General features: G+C 35.7%; 4 protein-coding genes across 9 annotated transcripts; 1 reads left to right on the forward strand and 3 right to left on the reverse strand.

The window, feature by feature from the left end:
- Window positions 1–1,567: 1,567 nt before the first annotated feature.
- On the reverse strand, window positions 1,568–6,545 carry LOC113741261 (indole-3-glycerol phosphate synthase, chloroplastic-like). The gene is made up of 10 exons (XM_027268759.2): window positions 6,293–6,545; window positions 5,667–5,912; window positions 5,395–5,571; window positions 3,992–4,066; window positions 3,798–3,842; window positions 3,541–3,705; window positions 3,059–3,137; window positions 2,274–2,356; window positions 2,058–2,126; window positions 1,568–1,770 (listed from the first exon to the last, which is right to left on the reverse strand). Exons 1-10 carry the CDS (start codon window positions 6,449–6,451, stop codon window positions 1,687–1,689), a joined length of 1,182 nt encoding a protein of 393 aa, XP_027124560.1. The 5' UTR covers window positions 6,452–6,545; the 3' UTR covers window positions 1,568–1,686.
- An 809-nt stretch (window positions 6,546–7,354) lies between these two features.
- Window positions 7,355–9,138, reverse strand: LOC113740708 (aldehyde oxidase GLOX-like). The gene has a single exon (XM_027268239.2). The coding sequence runs from the start codon at window positions 9,136–9,138 to the stop codon at window positions 7,426–7,428; it is 1,713 nt and encodes a 570-aa protein (XP_027124040.1). The 3' UTR covers window positions 7,355–7,425.
- A 908-nt stretch (window positions 9,139–10,046) lies between these two features.
- On the forward strand, window positions 10,047–12,265 carry LOC113741675 (uncharacterized). The gene has a single exon (XM_027269268.2). It carries the CDS (start codon window positions 10,496–10,498, stop codon window positions 12,017–12,019), a length of 1,524 nt encoding a protein of 507 aa, XP_027125069.1. The 5' UTR covers window positions 10,047–10,495; the 3' UTR covers window positions 12,020–12,265.
- Window positions 12,266–14,268: 2,003 nt separating this feature from the next.
- On the reverse strand, window positions 14,269–21,009 carry LOC113742823 (E3 ubiquitin-protein ligase RGLG2). Of its 6 annotated transcripts, none has more exons than XM_072047565.1 (13): window positions 20,797–21,008; window positions 18,543–18,802; window positions 17,368–17,452; window positions 17,152–17,292; window positions 16,954–17,067; window positions 16,452–16,549; window positions 16,149–16,228; window positions 15,963–16,068; window positions 15,719–15,846; window positions 15,456–15,630; window positions 15,157–15,213; window positions 14,977–15,076; window positions 14,269–14,665 (listed from the first exon to the last, which is right to left on the reverse strand). In XM_072047565.1, the coding sequence occupies exons 2-12, from the start codon at window positions 18,774–18,776 to the stop codon at window positions 14,996–14,998; spliced, it is 1,299 nt and encodes a 432-aa protein (XP_071903666.1). In that variant the 5' UTR covers window positions 18,777–18,802; window positions 20,797–21,008; the 3' UTR covers window positions 14,269–14,665; window positions 14,977–14,995. The 6 variants fall into 6 exon arrangements, with proteins under 6 accessions (XP_071903666.1, XP_071903668.1, XP_071903667.1 ...); XM_072047567.1 differs by having other exon boundaries at window positions 14,269–14,678; XM_072047566.1 differs by having other exon boundaries at window positions 14,269–14,745.
- Window positions 21,010–23,145: the final 2,136 nt, after the last annotated feature.

Here is a 23,145-nt window from a genome sequence, read left to right on the forward strand (position 1 = left end):
GATCCTACGTTGACTGTTGACACATTAGGCTAAAGCAAAAATAAGGACAATTTTGGTTTAAATATTGTAGCACCAAAATTAGGAATTAAGCTTCTGAAATCCTGGGCAAAACTGCTTCATGTCCAAAATCTAATCAAATAGAGATGATCCTTCGACAACCCAAAATTACATATAGTGTTCCTTGTTTAGCTGTGGCCGTTGTTCTTGGCTTTTTTAGGGTCAAAAATGGCCTTCAATTCAATTCAAGATTCACCTTTTCTGTATCGATTTAATCCAGGAGTAATGGAGATGGAAGATCTGCAAAACTTAGTTTGATCCGTCTTGAATCGATTGCCCAAATTTTGGTCTTTAGTGGTGTGTAAGATGCATGGTTAGAATAAACACAAAAAGGATCAAATGTGGAAGGAAAATTTAAAGATAGAAATTCAAAAATTAAAAAAAAAAAAAAGAAGCAGCCAAGAGGGCTTGTTTATCATTTTATTGTTTGGTCAACCAAAAAGAATGATATTTTATTTTTGTTCTAAAGTTTTACTATTAGTTTTGACAGGAAAATAGGCATTTTCTACTTTACATAAGGGGATGAAACGGCTAACTAAAACCACAGGAGAATGATAAGCTGAAACCACTAAACCACAAAACAGTGAGAAGGCAACTTACACCCAAAAAAATTTTTTAAAAAAAAAGAAACGACAAGTGAATGACTAGATTAATTTGACATATAGATTGAAGCTCAATTTGGTCTAGTTCTAGCTATAAATCAAGCTTTTTTCAAATGTTGGTGTAAAAGAGGAAAGCAAAGATTGGTGGTAAAATGTTCCAAAATTTCCAGATACTCAGCAAAGTGTTAGAATACTAAATCAACATTTTTCCTATTGCGTTAGAGTGATTGGGAACGTTTAGAGATGGAGATGTAAGGTGATTGAGGTTGTTAACATAACACTATCATGTGCTTGAAGTTACATGAACTAGAACTGCAAACGAATCGAGCCGGCTATCGAGCCGTCTCGCGAGCGGCTCGAGTCAAGCTCGACTCGAACTCGATCAATATCGAGCTCGAGATCGAGTTGGAGTTGGCTCGAGTCGAAATCGAACTCGAATTCGAGCTCAGAATATTAAGCTCGTTACGCAAGCTTGAGTATATATATATATATATATATATATATATTTTTTTTAAGTATTTTTTTTTTCTGGCTCAATTAAGCCAAAACTCGAGTGAAATTGAGTGATGGCACTTAAAAAGGTAGTCATATTTAGTGTTAAGTGGTTGGTGGAAAAATAAAGTGTGACAGTAAAGCAAATAGAATATCAAATTCTCTCTTAATTTCCCTCTCTCCAGAATTTGTGCAGCCAATGATTTTTTTTTTATTTATCGAGATCCGATTTATTTGGTGCCTTGAAACCTTCTAAATTTTGTTGGGCGTTTGGGTTTTTTTTTCCCCTTAGGTTCCTTATTTTGTAAATCATGTGGGTATCATGGATAAGAGCTCAAAGACTTTTTTTCCAAAAAAAAAAAAAAAAATTCCAATTCTAATTCATTCAACAACAGAGGAATTTGGGGTTGTTACGATGCAAAAAAAGAAAAGGAACTTAGTATACAACATTCCAAAGAAAACAAAATCTCCACAAGTTTCAACGTAGAGAATTCTCTTTTCATACTTTTCTCCATGATATAAAAAGAAGGGGTCTTCAACATGATATATCTTTACCAAAGAGTCCGATAATTCCCTTCGTTGGATCATCCTGCTTAACAATTGACTCTCCAACCAAAACCTGTGATGGCACCAAAAGAACATTTTGAATATTAATCCAGATTGATTAATCACTCAACAAAAACAAGATTTTCTATCCTTCTTTTTGTGTCAATTACATTTCTTGCAATAGATGAATGTCTATGCAACACAGTCAGTCAGAAGAAACCAAAATTAGGGAAAATTTGCAACTAGAATCGATGCCTGCTTGCAGCTTTTCCTGCCCCTTCTCATACATTCAAGGGAATGGGAAATGATTGTGGAAGTAGAAAAAGTAGACAACTTTCCTACAAAACATTCATAACATACCGCTTTGACGCCAGCTTCTTGCACGTATGCAATATCAGCAGGTGTAAAAAGTCCAGACTCACCAACGACCTAAAGATTTTGAAGACAGGAAAATGAATACATTGGTGATTAGACAAAATAATATGTAATGAAGCAGTCATGTGCCTCTGTCAACAATTTAACAAAGAAGGAGAAATCTTAAAGGGCATGAGAAAAGTGCAGAAATAGGATACTCACAATTATGCCTCTTTCTTGGATTATTCTCCCACGTTCTCCTTGAAGAAGATTTTTAGTATTGCTGATGTCAACCTTAAATGTTTCTGCAGATAGACAAGGCTAAATTAACTTGCAAGAGTCCAACAAATGACTTGTACTGATTCTGTAAGCTACTCATTGCTCTTTTAACATTTTTTCTAGGTTGTGCATTTTTTATCATCTTCATCCTTGTTCTTTTCGGATTTATAGCTTGTTTCCACTCACCCATCCTCAAGATGACACCTTTACCCATTGTTACCTAACTCATTTTTTCCTGACTGACTGTTTACGAACTACCATTCTAAGAGAAAAAGGTTATATCATGCAACCATATTGAATATCAGCACTAAGCAAGACGAGATAACTAGGAAGAGTATCCAGCACCAGATTTTGGCATCTAGCAATTGGTGCACCAAGAAGTATGTCAAAGAAGTTAATTCCTAGAAAGTTTAAAAAAAAAAAAAGGGAAGTAGGGGATTGTCATAACAGAATTAATTTGTTGGTATTATTATTTATAGCATCACAGTGCAAATGATATACACTTCAGCAAATGATTAGCTACTTGAAAATATTTAGACCTTCTCATCGATGTTAGTAAGAATACAAGGAACTAATTTTTGTCCAAATACAGCTACAATCGAATGTAAACTTGATAGCAGCTTCAGAATCAAAATATCAAGGTATCAAACTTTAAATGCACATTTAAATGCACAATCAAGAAGGAGAAGATTTAAATGATCGATATAGAATTTTCTTTAGAAACATACCGAGGTTACGGTTGTTTATTCCAATAAGTTCAATCCCATCAATCCCAAGAACACGATCCATCTCCCTCTCATCATGTACCTAAAAAATGAGATATGACAAACAAAGGTCAAAATCATTGATACTTCAAACTTTTTACTTGACAAGAAAAACAAAATAAAACCAAAATCAGGAAAAAATAAAACCAAAATTGCTTCAAGTAAAGCAAGATAATTATTAGACAGCCTTCATGAGAACAGAAGGACCACTAACCTACATATGTTTAAAAAATAAATTTTTTCTTCATGAAAAAGATGAAAAACAAACTTGAGATATCATTACAGATTTTTGTTGATATTCCGATTTTTGTACAAATCACAAATAAGAAAATGAAAATTACCCTGACTTAAAGGTCCTAAATCTAATACTAAAAGTGGGGAGGGAATTGAATCCTATTAATGGTTAAGACAGCAAAAGGAAAGAAAGAAGAAAACAATAACCATACCTCCACAAGTGGTGTTAAACCAAGCAATTTGCAGATCTTAGTCATGTATTTGATATCAAGATCAGGTAAAACAGCAGCAATTAACAGGATTGCATCTGCGCCTTTTGTGCGAGCAAAGTATATTTGCCAAGCATCTATAACAAACTCTTTGCATAAGAGAGGGCACTGCACATGTAAATTGTTTCAGCAACCACTTTCAAATATAATACTTTGAGCTAATATTCAGCAGAAATATACATCAAGAAGAAAAAAAATACCTTCACTCCTGAATTCCTTATTTTCTCCAAATTCTCAAAGCCTCCCTTATTTTATGGAGCACAGAAACAAAAAAGTAGTGATGATAATTAGCAGTAAGAATTAACTTAAAAACAAATACATTGACTTGCAGAGACAGGCTTATATGACCCTGAAGAAAAAAGTCACCAAATGACTGAAGAGTTTAAATCCTTACTTGAAAGTATTTCTGGTCTGTTAATACACTGAGGCATGCTGCTCCACCTTTTTCATAGGCCTTAGCAATTTCAACCTGTTATAATAGACAACCAAGAATTAATGCAAACAGATAACACTGTCAACATCTTAAGAATTGTATTCAGATATTATAACCCTCAGTAACCTATTCAATTAACCACTGATAGAGGAATAAACCAGCAAACAGCTATAGGACCAAAAGATTCTCAAATCAAACCAGAACAAGCAGCATTTATATAATATAACTAAGTCTCCCTGTATGAAGCTTCCAACTTATTGATAACTGTAATCTGCCATACAAAGCTTTTAAAATCTTACAAAATGATTTTTATTTACTCTGTATTCACAATAAATCAGTTCATTTTTAGTAAAATGTCATCTAAGTGTGTTTCTGTACCTAAGTTATTGAGTTTGAATTCTTATTTTCAGTCATTAAACATTCATTTAAGTATCCATGCAGACAAATGTCCATTTAATCCTAACAGTCATATATCTAGATATAGTAACAGGATGGACGAAAAGGAATTAGATAGATAGTAATCATGTTAATGCGAATGAGCATAACCACTGTTCATAAAGAAAAATGCTTTTTCTTTCCCAGAAGTTTATCTTACATTTTTCCCAAAAAAATGGCAATGTTGGCCTCAATTAAATATCAATAACATTTTTCAAGAATTATAAAAATAATCAAAATTTTCCAAATATTTCATCACGTTTGCAAAAATTTCCCTGACACTTCAATTCTTCTTCCGATGCATTAAGCACATATTCAGAAAATGTCTATGATCCCGGTTCGCAATGAAGACGCCCAAAAGCAATTATGATTTGAATAATAGCATTCTGCATATCAATTCCAGAATAGAAGATTGTAATGAAGATAAGTAGACTACCAGATTCTAATGAAGTTAAGAAATGAGCAAGTCAGTGCTCCTCTGTAGTCTCAGAACGAGCAGTGCTTCTCTGTGGTGTCAGAATGAGTGTACCCTTTCCTTCATAGACTCACTTAAGACGAGGTTAATTGCCCCTTCCAGTAACTAGCCAGTGGCTTCATTGCATCATGTTCTTATAAAATTACTATTGTGACAAAAAAACAGAGCCACGAACCCAACCCCCCCACCTTCCCCACAAAAAAAAACCACCTGAGCGTAGGGATATAGTTTCAGCTTCAATCTGGGAGCAGCATGGTGCATTAGAACTTTACAGACAAAACTCCTATTTCAAAATTTTAGAAAAATGCAGCAATTTTGCAATTCCATTCAACATGGTTAACCCTCCATCTTTTCCACAATCAACTAATTAACATTTTCAATATGTCCATCACAACCAAAATTTGCTCATCATAACTTATCAACAGCAGAGTCAAAGTGGTGCATGAGAACTTACAGGGTCAAAATCTTCCCTTAAAACTCCTCTACTGGGAGAAGCCTTTTTGACTTCAGCAATTAGACCAGGCAATCCAGTTTGCAAATTTGCTGTCTTAAGTGCTCCAATAAAGTCTCTAACTGGCGGAGCATTCTCAAGAGCTTTCTTCAACACGGGAAGAGGCTCTCTCTCTTTCATCTACAGACAAATGCCAATACGTAACTCAGTTTTCAGATGGAGTTCATCAATAAGATATGCACATAACAAAAGATAATTCAGAAAACAACAATTACCTGAGATACTTCCAGGTCCTTGTGCCACACAATCTCTTCAAGTATATTACGTGGGGTATTCCCCTCATTCTGAATTCTAAACTCAAAAGGACCCACATAATGCAAAGGAGGCCCCGTTGGCGGACGCCTCCTGATTTTTATACCTTGGCTTGCAGCAACCTCATCTTGAAACATCCCAACTTCCCATTCCTTAATCTTAAGAGCATCTCTCTCAGTAATTTCAGCTGAAGCTTCTTTCAATTCAGACTACAACCACAACCAAAATGAATTTCTTTTCAATGAAACTCCATAAAAAAAAAAATTCGGTCATCTTCGCCGAATCCCTCACAATTAACTTATTATTACCACTTACTCTGATAAACCCCCCCCCCACCCCCCCTGGATTCTAAAGCTCCTAACTTTTTTATGCCAAATTAACAATTCTTCTCATTAAAACCAATAAAAATCACAACTTTATAACTACTTGACATGCTCAAGACATAACCAAGCACAGAAATCAAAACCCAGTTGCAATTAATCCAATTTTTTGCTAAAAAAACACCAAAGAAAGAAGATAAAAACAGAAGATGGAACACCATGCATTTTACTCATTGCAATACAGGTGATTGATAAAATGCCAGAATTACCTTTTGAGCTTGAATGCTTAGAGGGGTGTTGTGTGCCATTGAACTTCCAACTGGGGTTGGCTTGAAAAATCTTAATCTGGGTTTGAGATGGATTGACTGCAGGGCCACCACCCTTGTTGGTGTATTTGCAGCTGCTCTCAGGGATATTGAAGCTTCCATTTCTTGAATGAAAGGAACTACAAATCCTTTTCGGCTCTTGTTCAAGTGAGAACTGAGAAGAGCCGATTGAAAATCAATTTGGAATTAAAAATCCTTTTAAAGGTCTTGTTTTTATATCGGCTATGTGGGGTCATTGTTTTTAAAGACGGCTGAAAACCGTCTTTTTGTTGCCGTCTTTTTTTTTTTTTTTGTTAATTAACAATGGTCTTATTTTACAATTTTGGAGGAGCTTTTTTAATTAATGACCAAATTCAAATAATCTAGTTGTGCTCTGCATTTAGACACTTTTAACATTTTATTTAGTTTTTAATAAAACATCATCTAACATCCTATCAATAGCGTGTTTTGATAAAATGTCATCTAACATCCTATAATTGACTTAGCAATAACGTATTTGGATAGGAATTATTTGAAATATTTATTTAAGATAATTACTGTAATACTTTTTGTAATATAATATATATGAGATCAAAAAGGTGATTGAAAAGATAAAAGGTGTGTTTGAATTTTCGTTCGTAATGCAAGAAAATTGTTTTTTTCCAAATCATTCCTATTTTTCCGACACACAATCTAATCTTGGTCTACCGTCCTGTTAGTTCCATGACAAAAACGTTTTCCAACCATGCTTCAATGCTTTTAGTGGTGCTGGCAATGCACAACATTTTTTTTTTTTTGACTAATTGCTTTCAACATTTGTAAAGTATCTTTCAAAAAACATGTGTAAAAAGTGGTAAGCATTTCTTCTTTTTTTTTTTTTTTGCTGCTTTCAATTTTTACACATGATTGTTAGGCTTTGTTCCTTATTCAATTCAAATACGTAATGGAAAGAAATAAATCATATGCTTCTACATCAGAATACTTAATATTAGTATATTACCATGTCTTATTTATTTCTTATCATCAACCAGAAACATGGAAAAGTACATAAAACCAAGGAAAAAAACAGACAACTCTTGAATCCAAGTTCAATTGTGTCATTTGTGTGTGAACCTGATCCACTGAGATTTGCTAGGTATCCCTCCATTCACAACTGTGAGCAGATAATAGCCAGCAGGTGCAACATTAGCAGATGGAGGAGCTTCAACAATTGCATTCACCAGTCCATTTTCATCCTTGACCATTTTCTTGCATTTAAGTCTTAGCATCCTCTGATTCATGGAAAGGGAATGAGTTGTAAAGGGAACTGCATAGACACTGAATATCACATCTTTGCTGCTGATTTTCCCTCTTAGCCAAAAATGAACTCCAAACTCTCTTCCATAGCCAATATTTTCCTCCCCATTACTGGTGGAGATTGACAGGTTATGTGCCCTTCTGTGATCGAATTTTTGGTCCATATGATCAGGGACAAAAGCTTGTAGCCTTAGCTCAGTGGGATATTTCACATTCTTGAATTCATACCTCCTGTTAGGATTACTTCCTGCTACAAGAACTCTCCCATCAGGGAGAAGAATAGCTGATGAATGGTACATTCTGGGAATTTTGGCGGCTTTTAGGACTGTGAACCTTCTTCCTTGTCTTTTTTTGGGCTTGTAGAGATATGGCTCTAGAGCAGGGGAGGCTGCATTTTCCCATCCAGCACAGCCTCGTTTTGCACCGTTTATGATCAGTATATGGCCAGTGGGGAGAATCAACATATCACCCATTACTCGTGGTCCAGGCATGTTCTCCATCTTCCACTTGTGCCTGTTACCTGTGATCACCATTCTGCCACAAGAGCTTAAGCCCTTCAAGAATTTCCCTTCATTGGCGGCCCCATATGCCCCTGGAGCAGCACCTCCGCATATCATGACTTCAACTTTTTGAAAGCCATTTTCATGGTCTAAAGGAAGAATAACAGATGAGCCAGTGCTAGGATAGCTCCTTCCTCCATCCTTTGGAATCCTGGGAAATGTCTTCACAACTTTCCTTCTTTTGTAGTTGAAAAGAATGGAATCTCGGTTTGCAAAGATGAACAAATTGCCATCAGAAGAAAGATGAAGGAAGGGATAGAGGTTATTCCCTTCTCTCCTTCTTTCGTATGTCTTGTGCAAGAAAGGCAGATCATAAGCCTTCTCCCTGGATGACAATTTAGGTACAAACTCGTAGGTAAAAATCCTTCTTCCACCAACAACAATGACTCTATCCTTGTCAGGCAATAGTAGATTGGAAGCATACCATCTCATATCTGAAAGAGAATGCTTATTCTGCTTCCAATCACAACGGCCATTATGATCACATGGCTTGAAGTAACGAATTCTTTGCGAACCACCACCATAGCCACCCGTTTGAATAATGGTTCCATCACTCAGTATGGAACCAGAGGAGCACCAAGTATCAGAATTAATATGTAGAGGCCTAATCTTGTTTCTCATAATGTCATACTCCACTGAATGAGCATAACAGGACCAGTCCTCCGAATCCCTATACCTGTGGTCACACTTTGTCCCATTCAGCCTTCGTTTTAGGCGGTAACCAGATTGCTGAGAGCCAATCTGATCAAGTATGACAACAGTGTCGTAGTGTGTCAAGGCCATATGCATGGCTACAACACCTGCATTCTTCAATAGAAGTTGCCATTTCCCTTTTCTGTTCCCTCTACTAGAAAGCTCTCTAGCTGCATTGCACAGTTCAGTGGATAGCAGGAGGAAAAACAGCAGGAAGACGATACATTTGATTAAGAAGCTAAGGAAATTCCTTTGCACCATGAGAAATTAAACTCTGGTCTATGCTTTTTTGTTTAGCTTACACTCACTGGAGAATTATCATTTATATATGGCAAGTTTGGTAAAGAAAATGTGATCCTTCCAAGAAACTTAGCCTTTCTTTTCGTGTGATTCCTTTGCCTAAAAGGGGCGGCTCAAGCATCATGTATGGAAGGTGCAGAAAGTATTCAGGATGCCACAGAAAGCTTCACTCATTCAGCGAAATCTTCTCGCCAGATCAGGGCATAAAGCTTGTGAATTCTCCATTTTCCAATCTAAGGGCGCCCTTTCACTCTTAAGTTGAATTGTCCAATTTTCAAGATTGATTTTAACAAAATTGTTATATAGCAAGGACATGCACTCGTGCACCATCGAAGTATTTATAAGGCTCTCAAACGCTTGTTCAAACTCGTACTCTGGTCGAAAGATCCAAGTTGCTAGACTAAGCAAGCTAGATGAACCTCCATCATATAATGTCACTTAAAAGGATTGTAGAGGAGCTTAATGAGTATTTAACTATCTATGTATTGTATTACATATGATTGTGAAAACTATTGTATTACATACCATTGTGAAAACTATCAATAAATGTGTATTTTTAATACAAATAACAATTTTCCCGTGTTTGGAACCAATTTGATCCGTCGCCTAAGTTTACAAGTTCAATTTCTTCATATTTTTTCTCAAATCCAATTTTTTTATCTTAATATTTGAAATGCATTTAACCCGATAACACGTACTAATATTTATTTAATTCTCTCTTTGTCAATCAATTTTACACAAATTGTCAAGTGTTAATTGTTTGATTAAAAATCCACCCCCTAACTTTTTGTTTTATTGACAAGACACCCTAACCCCTTTACTTTGGGTACATATAAACCTACTGCCAAGTGACAAGAGAGGGCAATTAGCATAAAAAAATGGCACGAAGTTAGTATGCAAGGCAGGCGAATTAAGGTCAGAAATTTGTTGACCCGGTTTTTCTCCTCCTCTCTGCATCTACCCCTTCCATACTGTTTTCTTATCGATTTCCAGTTCCTACTAGGCTACTCCCCCCGGTTCAACACCAAAATTCAAGACCATTTATACCACCCAAACAAGAGATTGAACAACCCCATGAACCAAACGTCATCCGGGCGGGGTCTGATTCCAAGAGTGCCATCATTTTCCCACCCCAGGTAGGTATCTTGTTCGGTAAGGGTACAGCAGGGAGCTGGTAGAAGGAGCTTTACTCAGTCGTAAATTATGGGCAGTGTCATTTTTTAGTGGCATCTAGGATGAGGCTTGAACTTGCAGTAATCCACCGTGCCAGGAGGAAGTTAGTGTGCATTGGTATTGTAGAAAGATTCTTCTTTTTGCAATGTTTTGGTCTGTAGTTGTTCGGTCGTCTTCGTCCCGACGAAGTATTGGTTTTGTTAATCAGATAGTTCCTTGCTTTTTTGGCGTATCAAGAACCATATATAGCAGCAGTAGCCGCAGCTGTCTTGCATCTAATGGTGGTGGTGGTGGTGATGGTGTGGATAATGGGTTTCGCGCTTTCGAGGATTACTTGAACGAATCTTGGAAAAGTTGCAATTTTGATGAGGAAATAGAGTTAAAAACAACGTGGAGAAGTCAAAATAGTACTTTCCAACAAAAGCAAAATGTTTCTTCAAGAAGTAGTTTTATTGACACGGTAAGAAATGATGCTAATAGGGTTCTTGAAATTCTTCGGCAAGATGGTCCTGGATTTGATACCAAAGCTGCTTTAGATGATTTGAAACTTAGGCTTTCTGGGCTTCTTGTGAGACAGGTTCTTTTAGGCATTTTGACGAGCATAAGTTTTGCAAACAAGAAACGGAGCGCGAAGCTCGGGTTCAAATTCTTTGTGTGGTCTGGTCAGCAAGAGAACTATAGTCACACCACAAATTCGTATCATCTGATAATGAAGATATTTGCGGAGGCTGAGGAATTTAAAGCAATGTGGAGATTGCTTGATGAAATGATCCACAAGGGGTATCCGACATCTGCTCGAACTTTTAATCTGCTGATTTGTACTTGTGGTGAGGCTGGATTAGCGAAGAAAGTCATAGAGAGGTTTATAAAATCGAAGACGTTTAACTATAGGCCATTTAAGCACTGTTTTAATGCAATTTTACATTCTCTAGTGGTACTGCATCATTACAAGTTGATTGAGTGGGTGTACCAGCAGATGTTGGTTGAAGGTCATTCTCCGGATATTTTAACTTATAACATCCTCTTGTGCTCTAAGTATAGGCAGGGGAAACTGGAACAGTTTCATAGATTACTGGATGAAATGGGACAAAATGGGTTCTCACCTGATTTTCATACTTACAACCTCCTCCTTCATGTGCTAGGTAAAGGGGACAAGCCTCTTGCGGCCCTGAACCTTTTAAACCACATGAAGGAAGTAAGTTGTGATCCAACCATTCTTCACTTCACCACATTAATAGATGGGCTCAGCCGAGCTGGGAATTTGGATGCTTGCAAGTACTTTTTTGATGAGATGATTAAGCAGGGATGCATGCCTGATGTTGTTTGTTACACTGTAATGATAACAGGGTATGTTGAGGCAGGGGAGTTTCATATGGCTCAGGAAATGTTTGATGAAATGATCAGTGAAGGACAGCTTCCAAATGTTTTTACTTACAATTCTATGATCCGAGGGTTATGCATGGCTGGGAAGTTTGAGGAGGCTTGCTTGATGCTGAAAGAAATGGAACGGAGAGGTTGTAATCCTAATTTCTTGGTGTATAGTACCTTAGTGAGTTACCTGAGAAATGCTGGAAAGCTTTCTCAAGCCCATGAAATTATAAAAGATATGGTGGAAAAAGGGAAGTATGCCCATCTAGTTTCGAAGATAAAAAGATACAGGAGGTGCTAACGAGAAAGAGTATATAAACTACAAGCAATTTTGTAATATCTACAGAAAATGCTTATTGATCCTTATTTGGTACCTTTGTCTGTGATATGTTTTAGAAGCAGCAAAAGTTTCCAATTCCATGGGGTCTTGAATCTGTCAATTGTTCCCTAGTACTTGCACATTTTTCTCAAAGTTGAATAGCCATTTTGGAGTTGTGGGTTGAAAGGAAAAAATAAATGGAATACATTTGCTTCATTCATAGCCTAATACTTGTCTCCATCGATTTTGTTGTTATTGCTTTGAGGTAAGTTTTTTTTTTTCTTTTTGAATTATTTCTTCCATAAATTTATGTCTCTTCTTTTTACTTACTCTGCTACTTTTGTTCAAATAGAGCAATTTCTCCTCCATGTGAGCCCTGATTAAAATGCAAAATGTCCTGCTTTGGCGAACTAGAGCTTAGGAAAGATTAGTTCCCATGGAAATTAGAAAAATAGAATGGATCTCTCATTCATGTCTCTTTTGGCTATTATACTCCAATAGTAGATTAGTCTACTTCCCATCAATGCTTTTGAGCAATGAAATTTTATTTACATCTAAAAGCTTTGGTTGCTGCTAAGCTTTTACTCTGAAGAACAACACTAATTGAGTGACAGTTTGTGAAATTGATATCTTAACTTACATGTTTCGGCTGGCCTTTTATTTCGATTACTTTTATTGTTTGCGCTGTTTCATCACTTTATTGGAGAAAGTACAGAAGAAAATTATGCTTAAACTAAATATGTGTCAGCAGTTCTACATTAGCCAATCAAACAAAGAACTTTGAGCTACATATTCAATTTCTTGTGAATATGGATTGAGTATGGAAAGTTTATGTTTCCTAAAACTAGAAAACTACTAATCAAGAACAGAAAAAGGAAAGGTGCAAAAAAAAATATATATATATATATATATATATATATATATATAAGAAAGGCATTTATTAGAATCCTTTACTGCAGTGCTTTGTGTATGATTGACTGGTAATGGTTTTTGTACACACCAATTGCACATGTATTAGCTTCAGCTTCATAGAATAGATATTGTCTTCATTTTTATTTTGAAAGTAATACCATGTTTCTTCCAGCTTTTTCATTTTCCTGGTTCCCTATGATGATAGAAGTGGGTCTTTTTTCTTAGTTTCAACTGTCTACTTGTATTTGCATAGAACCGCCATTATTCATTGTTTAGGACAAAACGATGGCAAAATGACTTGGTTTCCTAAATTTTCTTGTCCCCTTATATTTCTCAATGGTTACTTGCACCTAAAATGTGGAAGCTCCTATGGTGTAAATGGGATCCTATAGGGCTCGTGAGAGCAAGTGGCCTATCACTCTGTTTAAGCCTGCTGATTGTCAATTTTCCTCCTAGTGCAAAAATAATTGGTCATCTGTGCCAGTGCCATTGTAGACTACAGCAGGAAGAACAGAATCTGTTAAGAGATAATGAATGTGATTTATTGGCATTAAGAAAGTTACATAGCATGTATGCCTCTGTCTTGAATCAATTTATGGGTTTGTCTATGTTTTGATTTGGGTATCGGTAGAATCAAGAAAAAAAAACTTGATCTGTCTGGAAAGGTTTCATCTTAATAGTGAGGAGATATTCAATGATATGGCAGCATGTGAACTTAATTGCAGGTTTTTTTATCACTTATTCTCCTCTGCCCTATAACTAGTAATTTACTTTTGTATTACAGAAACAAATAGACTTCTGATGTTACAATTTCTGGTTTCACTTACATCTACAAATGCTCTGTCAGAGTCAATATGAAGGGCAATGCCTTCTTTCTTGGTGTCTTGCCCTCTGAAGAATGTAGAATGTTATTACCACTCAATTTAACCCGTTATTTCCAGATATGCCTTTTCTTGAACTCAGGATGCAGGATTCTGGTGAGATTCAAGCTCGGTCGACATATTCATGAAGTGCTTTATGAAATAAAATGGTAGATCTCTTATAAAATTCTGGTTGAAAAACCGTAGTTGGGAAAAACTGCTAATCCAAATAGACCCCTGATTCTCCTGGGGGACTGAACAATTCTTCTGATACACCAGCTTTCAAAATTGCTGAGGCAAGTATGGGTGCTTTATGAATATTCTTGGAGGATGAATTTCAAACTTGCGAAAATATTGAGTCACAAAAATGACAAACGAGATGAAATAACTGGAAATGAAAACGGCCATTGAGGTGGTTTCAAGTACTTGTGCCAAACTTGGCGGTGCAGCGCCCTGAAATTGAGATAAATGTTCAGATTTCTTGATTTCATTAGTAACGACAGAAGATTCAGACATTTTGGCGAACGTTATTTTCCACCATGGGATCCCTCAGGATAGATACCGCAATCAAGAAGAAAAATTCTATTGAGGAATTTCGTACTTTTTGACGTCTTCTGTGATTTAGCAGCTATGTTAAGCTAGAGGCCTAATCATTGCATTTCTTTTCTCCTCTTATATTATATATATCTAAAGAGGCATGATTATTGCGATTTTCATCTGTCGTGTAGTTGAAAGATATTTGTATATAAGCTTCTCAAAGATCAAAAAACCAGAAAACTCCCATGATTGCAGCATCTTTACTGCCCTAATTGAGAACACCAGTATTCCAAGGCGAGAAGCCTACGCTGCCAGAATCCTGCAGTTGCAAGCTATCAAGACATTGAGACCAACTTTAGCAAACATCAAATACAAAGTTGTAGCAGATACTTTCTGCATCTGAAATCAGAGAAATACGACTGAGTTTTCAACTGAAGATTATTATCACTAATGACTGCGGCTAAAAAAAAGAATTGTTATATACAGATCAAGAATTCGTGCAAGACATCATCCTTTCATGTCACAAGATAATTATGCAGTATTTATCAGATAAAATGGCAAAGCTATTATCAGGAAGGACAAATATTTGCTAGAACTAGATGAGAGCTCTTCTTAAAACATAGAATTTACACTGCATATGAATTTCCTTTCAGTAAAGTTTGATCCTTGTACTTATGGTATCCCGGCAAATTGGGCACAACTGAAGGTCCTGCCCACACTCGCAGCATGTCTGTAAATAAAAGGACTATGTCAAACATCTGCATTTCAATCTGTTTTCCTTGAAAGTAAAGAAATTCTATTAAGTAGCACCTGATGTCCACAACCAAAGGCCATGTTCTTTGGATCAGTAAGGCATATGGGACAAAGCTGCAAATATAATAAAAGTGATTAGAATCCATGTTTATGTTAGAACAGACCATAAAAGCACTAGTATGCATGGAATAATCCAGTAACTGCATTGATAATTTTTGCAACAGGAGGAGGAATAATGTGTTCTATATTACTAAAAGAGCTAGATGAGTCAAATAAACAATACAAATAGAGCTGCACCAACCAACAAGCATGCCTTATTAATGTACCATAAACTAAAGACGCGGGGATGGGATTACATGGCTATCAGAAGAACTTGCAGCTTGACTCCTTGCAAAAGGTGGCTCAGGTCCACAAGAAGGTGCGCTTGGACGAAAACTGCTGTTTCTTGAAGTTTTCGGCGTGCCATGAGAGGCTGGACCGTAGAGAGGAGGGGGGAGGGGAACCCTATCCATGCCATTCCCCTTGCTAACACTGTTCAAGCAAATGCAAACATGTCACACTAAAATTATATAAAAGAACACTTACAGCCACTAACGTACTTGAAACTTTCAAAAACTACCCCAATATATCAAGCTCCAGCGTTGCTTTATACTGAGAAGGTATTTCCATCAACGCTGAAAGAGCAAACTCAGCCTCTTTCCTGGATCTGTCCACATTCTTTGACATTATCTCTGTAAAATTTACAAACTAGAATGCAAACAAAGATTTTTTACAGAGAACAAAAGACATCAAAAATTACATCTGAATGACAAGGAGAACCCTCACAAAAACTTTTACGAGAATAAAACAAGAGATTGACTTGCCTGAAAATTGTCAAAGGCACGAGCAGGGATATTATCATCAAACTCCCTCATCATATCCCATGGTCCATCTCCAACCCCAACCAAAACAATTGATAGAGGGTACTCACTGTAAATAACTAGCAATGTATTAGAAAGTAATATAATGAGAAAAATACAATCTCAGTGCAAACTAATTTGTAAAATTACCTTGCTTTCACAATTGCCTCAACAGTTTTCCTTTCCTGTGGGCTTAATTGACCACGCCCAGTATCTATACTTCTTGTCACCTAGAAAATATAATGGTTTTGAGATACAGTAGGATCTAGGTGCCAGTATAAATTTTGCAATGTACGCAAGAAGTTATACAACAATCTTCAATCAAATTTTGTTTTATTTTATTTTTTATCTTTTCTCTAGTAAGATGATAAAGAACCTTGAAAGTGTAATTGGTTTTCAAGGAAAACAACCTTTACAATACTTAACGAGAACAAAACTAGAAGAGAACTAAACCTGCCCATCTGCTATGATCAGTAAGACATGGTACTGTCCACCACTTTGCTCAACGATAGTCATGGCCATCTCAATGACTGGAGCAAAGGATGTTGGTCCTATCAAAGATGTAAGGATGAAAAAGCATTATAAATAGTAAGGCCCAACCAAGAAAGTATAAAAAAGAGAGATTAATGACACATGAAACCTACAACCATATGAAGGTCTACTTCAGATATTAATGCACTTTTAGTATATTATTAAACACTTGGAAATTTCCTCCATTGATGTCTTTTTCTGAAATAGTCACCCTGAATACGGAAATTGAAATCTGCATTTAAAGCAATTTGCTCACATGGCAACAGTCAGGAACTTTATTCTTGACAGGGTGTTTAGTGCATTCATCTTGGATAGGCCAACATTGGTCATTTTTAAAAATGCTGAAGTCTTAATCTTACCTCCAAAATCATTTCATAGGAAACAACCATAGAAGAAAACAAGAGAGGTGAACTTGAATGACAACCTGCAAGTCGCAATTGTGGAACTAATTCTCTATAGCGGCTCAATACTTCCTCAAAGCCGTCACAAAATCGCTCATCTGGATAGAAGCTGAAAACTTCTTGGTCATGCGTTGAAGCTACCACAAGCACCTCCATTATACTCCATAACTCAAAATAACAAAATCAGAAAAATACATGTAAATCATATTATCAATAGGTACCATCTCCAAATCCAAAACATGGAATTAGATTGTCCTCATCAAATTTGGATAGTGTCCTTCCAATAATTGATATGGCCTGTTCATATGGGTTTTGCCCATCTCCAAGGTGATGTAAACTTTTTCTGTGGAATGACCTAGCACCTAGGACAAGGAAATCTAAATCAGGTCAACCATGTCTTATGTGGACTTATTTTTGTAAAATAGATGAAAACAAACCTGTCCACTCGTTGCTTTTGGTGAAATCAATACCAACAATAAGATTTGATGATTCCAGGCCAGCACGTGCAAGAGCGTCAGTAACCTACAGAGGCAAATGGGGCATATAATTATGAATGAGAATGTCAAAAGCAACTCACCTAGCAACCATGTGTGATGGCTCTGCTTAGAAATAACCAGGAGATAATAACAAGTTAAATGCTAAAACTGACAAGAAATAACCAGACAGTAATAACAAGCTAAATGCTAAAACTTATAAGTCGAATGCCCTCAACCAGTCATTATAAGTACTTGAATAAACTCAATTATTCAAGAGTCAAGAGTTACACATCTTAACACTTATGACAAACCAAACCATAAACTTAGAAGGTTATTTGCAGCTCAATCATTTACATGGGTGAATGCTGTCTTTTGCCCCCCTCAGAGGAATGCAAAGTGCAGGTCCAAACAGCAGAGCAGAAGTATCTTTGCAAATATTTGCTGAAACTATGACTACGTGAAACTTGCGAGACTGGCATTGCAAATAGGAAATATTTGCACTCATAATGATCTCATATACAAAAGAAAAATTGGTAAATGGTGCTCATAATCGAAGAGCAAAAATCCATGACATCAGTCTTGAAAACATTTCAATAAACTATTAATTTATAAAACTACTTTGCGCCCATGTCTCAGAACACCAGCCCACATTTATGTACTGGTGATGTAAAGTTAAGGATTGGGCTACATTACTCAAAGAAGTTACAAGGAACATAAAGTACCAAAGAATACACGTGTAGTTACTGTTTCAAAAAAGTAAGGGGAAGACAAAAGATAGCAAAAGTGATATATAAAAATCAAGATTTTACTTAGAAGAATTATTCTTTGACCACCTATAAAGTGCATTTTGGATTTACTGTACACATACATGTGAGATCTATCCAAACTCACAAGTCACCAATATACTGAAAATGCAGCTCCTGAAAACCTGAAGAACAATGTTTCAATTGCAAATATTGAACAAACATCACTGGTCCAAATCCGAGACAGATGCTGTTTCAATTCCAGTACAACAACCCCAACGGAAGTTATAATCTGTAAAGAACTCACTGCTGGAATAGTGTGCCAAGGCTCTAACATACCAGAAAAGCAAGCATGTTCCAATTTTATTTTCTAGGACCCATCTGTCTAATTACCTGTTCCAAACTAGTGTAGTCATCATCTATCCTTGAATATTTCCTCTCAAGCCGTCTCCTCGATTCCTGGGGTGGAGGTGCAGGTGCATAATTGTAACTTGGTTGAGGTGCATAATTGTAACTTGGTTGAGGGTACTGCGAGTGTGGACTGCCATAATTACCCCATGAATTTGAACTGGAACTGTAAGATGAGTATCGACCAGAAGTTGAGCTCTTCGAACTCTTGCCACCCATTAACTTTAGGAATTAATAATATCAGTCTGCAGAAAATAATATATGCTTGCATAAGAAACAAAAACCATGTAAAAAGTTGTAGGCATCTTTGTGTTATTCAACGTGTAAGCATCTAAAATCTAAAGGAGTTATTAAACGGTTAGCTCAATTCCATAGACACTTGTTGGGGCAAAAGGTAAATAATGGAAGCATGGATGAACCATGGATGCAGATTCAACACAAGCAATTAAATTCTAAATTTAAGGTGCACCACATCCACACCCATATATGTTGTTTATGTGCTATAATTTCCAGCAGTTTTTGTCAGTCTGCATAATATCCTAACGGCATTTTCATGTTTTTAGCATAATAATTATGTCTAATTTCTAAAAGAGATTAATTATTTTATAACCACAACCTTGGGTGCCATATATAACAATGATGCCAATTTGTTTTTAAGGATTAATGTTTCAGTTTGTGCTGATGCCAGACCCAGTTGTAGGTGACCTAAATTTTTGTAATAAACAATCATACATCTATAATTATGTTATAGTTGTGAATTTTCAAATTTCTCATGCTTCCTTGTAATAAACACTTTTTTCAGTGCTTGTGCCACCACCTTTCATAGCATATGTGAACTTGTATTTTGTCATTCCCTGTCCATTACATATAAGGCATCTTTAAGTGTGTACCATGTGTTTAGGATTTCTACTTGCTTCTTTTGATTATTAGCACACTTGAAGAACTCTTGAACCAGTTGAGAACATCAATACATAACAGATTTCCAGCTACCACCTCAAGACTGTCAGTTATCCCTAACATATGCTATGTTATTAGGAATTTAACCTCATTAAGATGCAGGCCTTACTGGAGCAACACTGACAATAATCATTGAATGCCAAATTCAAAAGTTGCAAAAGGATATACAAGATTTGGTCTACTCACAGCCTAAAGAACTCTCCACTCAAAAAATCCTCATATCTGTGAACTCAGCGTCTTTGGTAATTCTGACACTTAACTAGCCAAGAAGAACCACAACAAAAAGTATAAGACTTTTGAAAGACACTCTCCTTAAAAAATTATCCCAGTCTCAAGCCACTGTTGTATATGACAGCACCAACTCATCTACAATACTAAATTTCAAAAGAATACACTTATAACCAAATAGAACCAATGGTCACAACTGCATACCATCCTATCCTTAAAACCGCAACCCCCTTTGTGAGGAGGCACCCCTTCTCCTGAAGTCACGGCGCGATTTTGCCAAGTCCCTTAGAGATTCTTCACTCTCTCCACCAGGATGCTTCCTCGAGACACATATTACTATAAGATAAGGATCACTCTTATCCATATCAAGCTACCCAAGTGACCTGTGAAAAATACCCCCAGCTTCAAGAAATCCATTATTCAAGAAAGCTTTTTTTATTAATATTCTTTTTGCTCTTTCAGCATGAAGATTAGAACCAAGGCTTTTCTACAACCTTCCTATCATGATCACATGCCAAACTCAAGAACTGAATTTGACCGATAAAAGAAACGTGATGCATGTCAAATTTTCAAGATTGGAAAAGCAACATTGCATCTGAAAAATAAAATGGAGATACAAAATATATGTATAAACTTGTTCAACAACTGATGCAACTAAAAGATTGGCACAAATTTAGGGAGGAATAATTAGCTTACAATTCCCCTATCCTACCTAAAAATGTCATTTTTACTACTACAAGAACTACAACCCAATTCCTGGCATAATTCTACACTTTTCCTACTTCTTGTACACAATATACAACTCATAAATTAGCATTGCCAATTCAATAAAACTTATAAACAGCACAATCCCTCAAAATGACAAGCCAGCAATACAACAAGATTAACTAAAAATGCAATTTTTGAAATCATAAAAACACCCCAGCTGTATCAAAATGCCATCTTTTGCTCGTCGCAACTCAGAAAACATTTTTTAAAAAAAAAGTAAAGAAAACCCAAGTAATATTTTTTCCAGCTCTTCTTTCTCATGGTATAGAAAACTGTATTTCCTTACCCTTTTTTTTCCCTTTTTCCCTAGGCAATCTGCTGCATTCTTTCACCGAAGGGGAGAAGGAGGTTGAGAGGGAGAAATTGACAGCTACAGAGCCAGGTGGCTTGGAGAGGAGGGGGGATAGACTTGAGTTGAGTTGAGTTGAGGTGAAAGTAGGTGGACGGACAAGGTGAGAGAAAAGGGAGTTTGGATTGTAGTTGACCAGTGGGCGCAGGTGCGTAACATGGGATTCTTTGTAGAAAGAGTTTAGCTTACGTTAAACGTTTGTGTCACACTTTGGAGTAAAGTCCTATTTCACTTGGAATTCTTTGTACAATTGGAGTTTAATTGAACAATAGCACTCCTTAAGTTTCACAAAATCCAAAGTTGCCCTCCAAAAGAATTGTTGAATCTTGATTGATTTTGATTGGAATTTTACATCATTCTAACTTAATCTTCCTTCTAAGGGAAGGATTATAGGCATTGCAAATAAATTTTTGAGTTGAATGAAATCTTAAGATGGTCTTTCCAACACACTTATTTTATTATTTAAATTAATCCTTACTCTCATCATTGTTAAAATCATAATACTATAAGATTTCATCCACAAAATGATATCCTTTTTTAACATGACACCAATAATACAATATCAACGGTTAAGGATATAATAATACCATAAAACAGTTATAATATTATTTAACGATATTTCATTTTTTTTATCTTTTCATCTGGAGCATTTTTAATTATACATATTTACAGGTGAAGAATAGACGATGCACAGTAGAATGGAAAGGTAACAATTTAGTTGAAATATCTGTATAACCACCAGAATGAGAAGATTTTTTTTTTCTCGATGCATAATTGTTATATTATAGGAATTAGAAAGAAAGTTATACATTTTTATGCGTGTATTTTTTTTTCCCAGAATACTAAAATGAAAAGCACGTCTATTTGGAAATTGCATCTTAATGACATGCTTTATTTCTTATGCCACAAATTGCTGAATAATATGGACATTCCACCCATACCAAGGGATTTACAAGGGGCAGAATTTAGTATTTCCAGAACTTCCAGGGGCATGTACTTTACGGCCCTTACTGGTGAAGGCAGTTTCCAAGAAATTTCCAACTCTGCCCGAAAAAAGATAAATCCAAAGGTTGGATTGTTGTCACCTAAAGATTGTTTTAAATTTCAACATTATCTATCAGTTTCATTGGGCAATCCACTTCATGGAAATAGACTGTGACATTTCCAATTTACTTTGTACTCGTCACTTCCATGATTGAACTTTATGATACTATATCATTTTTTGACCCATAAGGATAATAGGGGATACGACTTTACAGGCTTTAAAATATGCCTATTTGTTCTCCATCCAACTTTATGACCAAAGTTACAAGCAAGTGCGAAATTTCCCATTTGAATTGCATTTTTTTGGGAGTTAATGAGAGTTTTTGTTGAAAAATAATACTAGTAGCACTGATTTTAGATCATATGATATATATACGGTAAAAAGATGATTAAAAAATATTATGTTAAAGGGAACGATCTAAAAGAACACTGAATTTTTTTTTCATAAAAATTACAATTCAAACAAGAAACGTATTGTACAAATAATACAAACTTGGCAGTACAAAAATTGCAATTCAATTTTGATAACATTTTATCAGTAGATCAAGATCTCATTTGCATTTTTAATCATTCTCGTGAAGCCTTGTTCTAGTTATTAGGCCATTTCAATAAGCCCTCATAAATTAAACTTAAAGCTTCGCTTGGATCAATATCTTCAGCAGAATTATGCCATAAGTAGAAAATTTTAATCAAAAAGTCAGAAAAAAAAACTTTCAACTCGGAATGTTGAGCCTCTCCTTCTCCTAAACCTTATATGACTGCAAAAAAAAACATATAAATATATAAATCACCAAGGATGTTGAAAGGATATTGAATTCATTTCATAGGTGGATGATATTTTGTATATTGTTCATTGGGTTTTTCTGCTAGATTGTAGAATATCATCTTTTATTTAATTAGTTCATTGTAAAGTAATCGCTAATCAAATTTATTTAGGGTGTTTTTGATAAAACTAAAGTCTGAAAACTGAAATCTAAAGTTTGAATTCATTAAGTTATTGAATAGTTAAATACTAAATTTGATACATCTAAGTGTATATTACATTAAGGGTCTGTTTGATAACATAAAAAAGTGCTGAATCTGAATTTTTTCAGACATTCAGATATTTTGAGTGTTTGATAAATGAAAATATATTTGCTGAACTTGTTAAGCAATGCTAAATCTGTGTGTATTTTTTTCAGCACAAGAATCCTAACTGAATGCTTAATTCTGATAAGAATCAATAGAATTACTTCAACTACC

This window comes from Coffea arabica, chromosome 4e, assembly GCF_036785885.1.
Source record: "Coffea arabica cultivar ET-39 chromosome 4e, Coffea Arabica ET-39 HiFi, whole genome shotgun sequence".
NCBI classification, from domain to species: domain Eukaryota; kingdom Viridiplantae; phylum Streptophyta; class Magnoliopsida; order Gentianales; family Rubiaceae; genus Coffea; species Coffea arabica.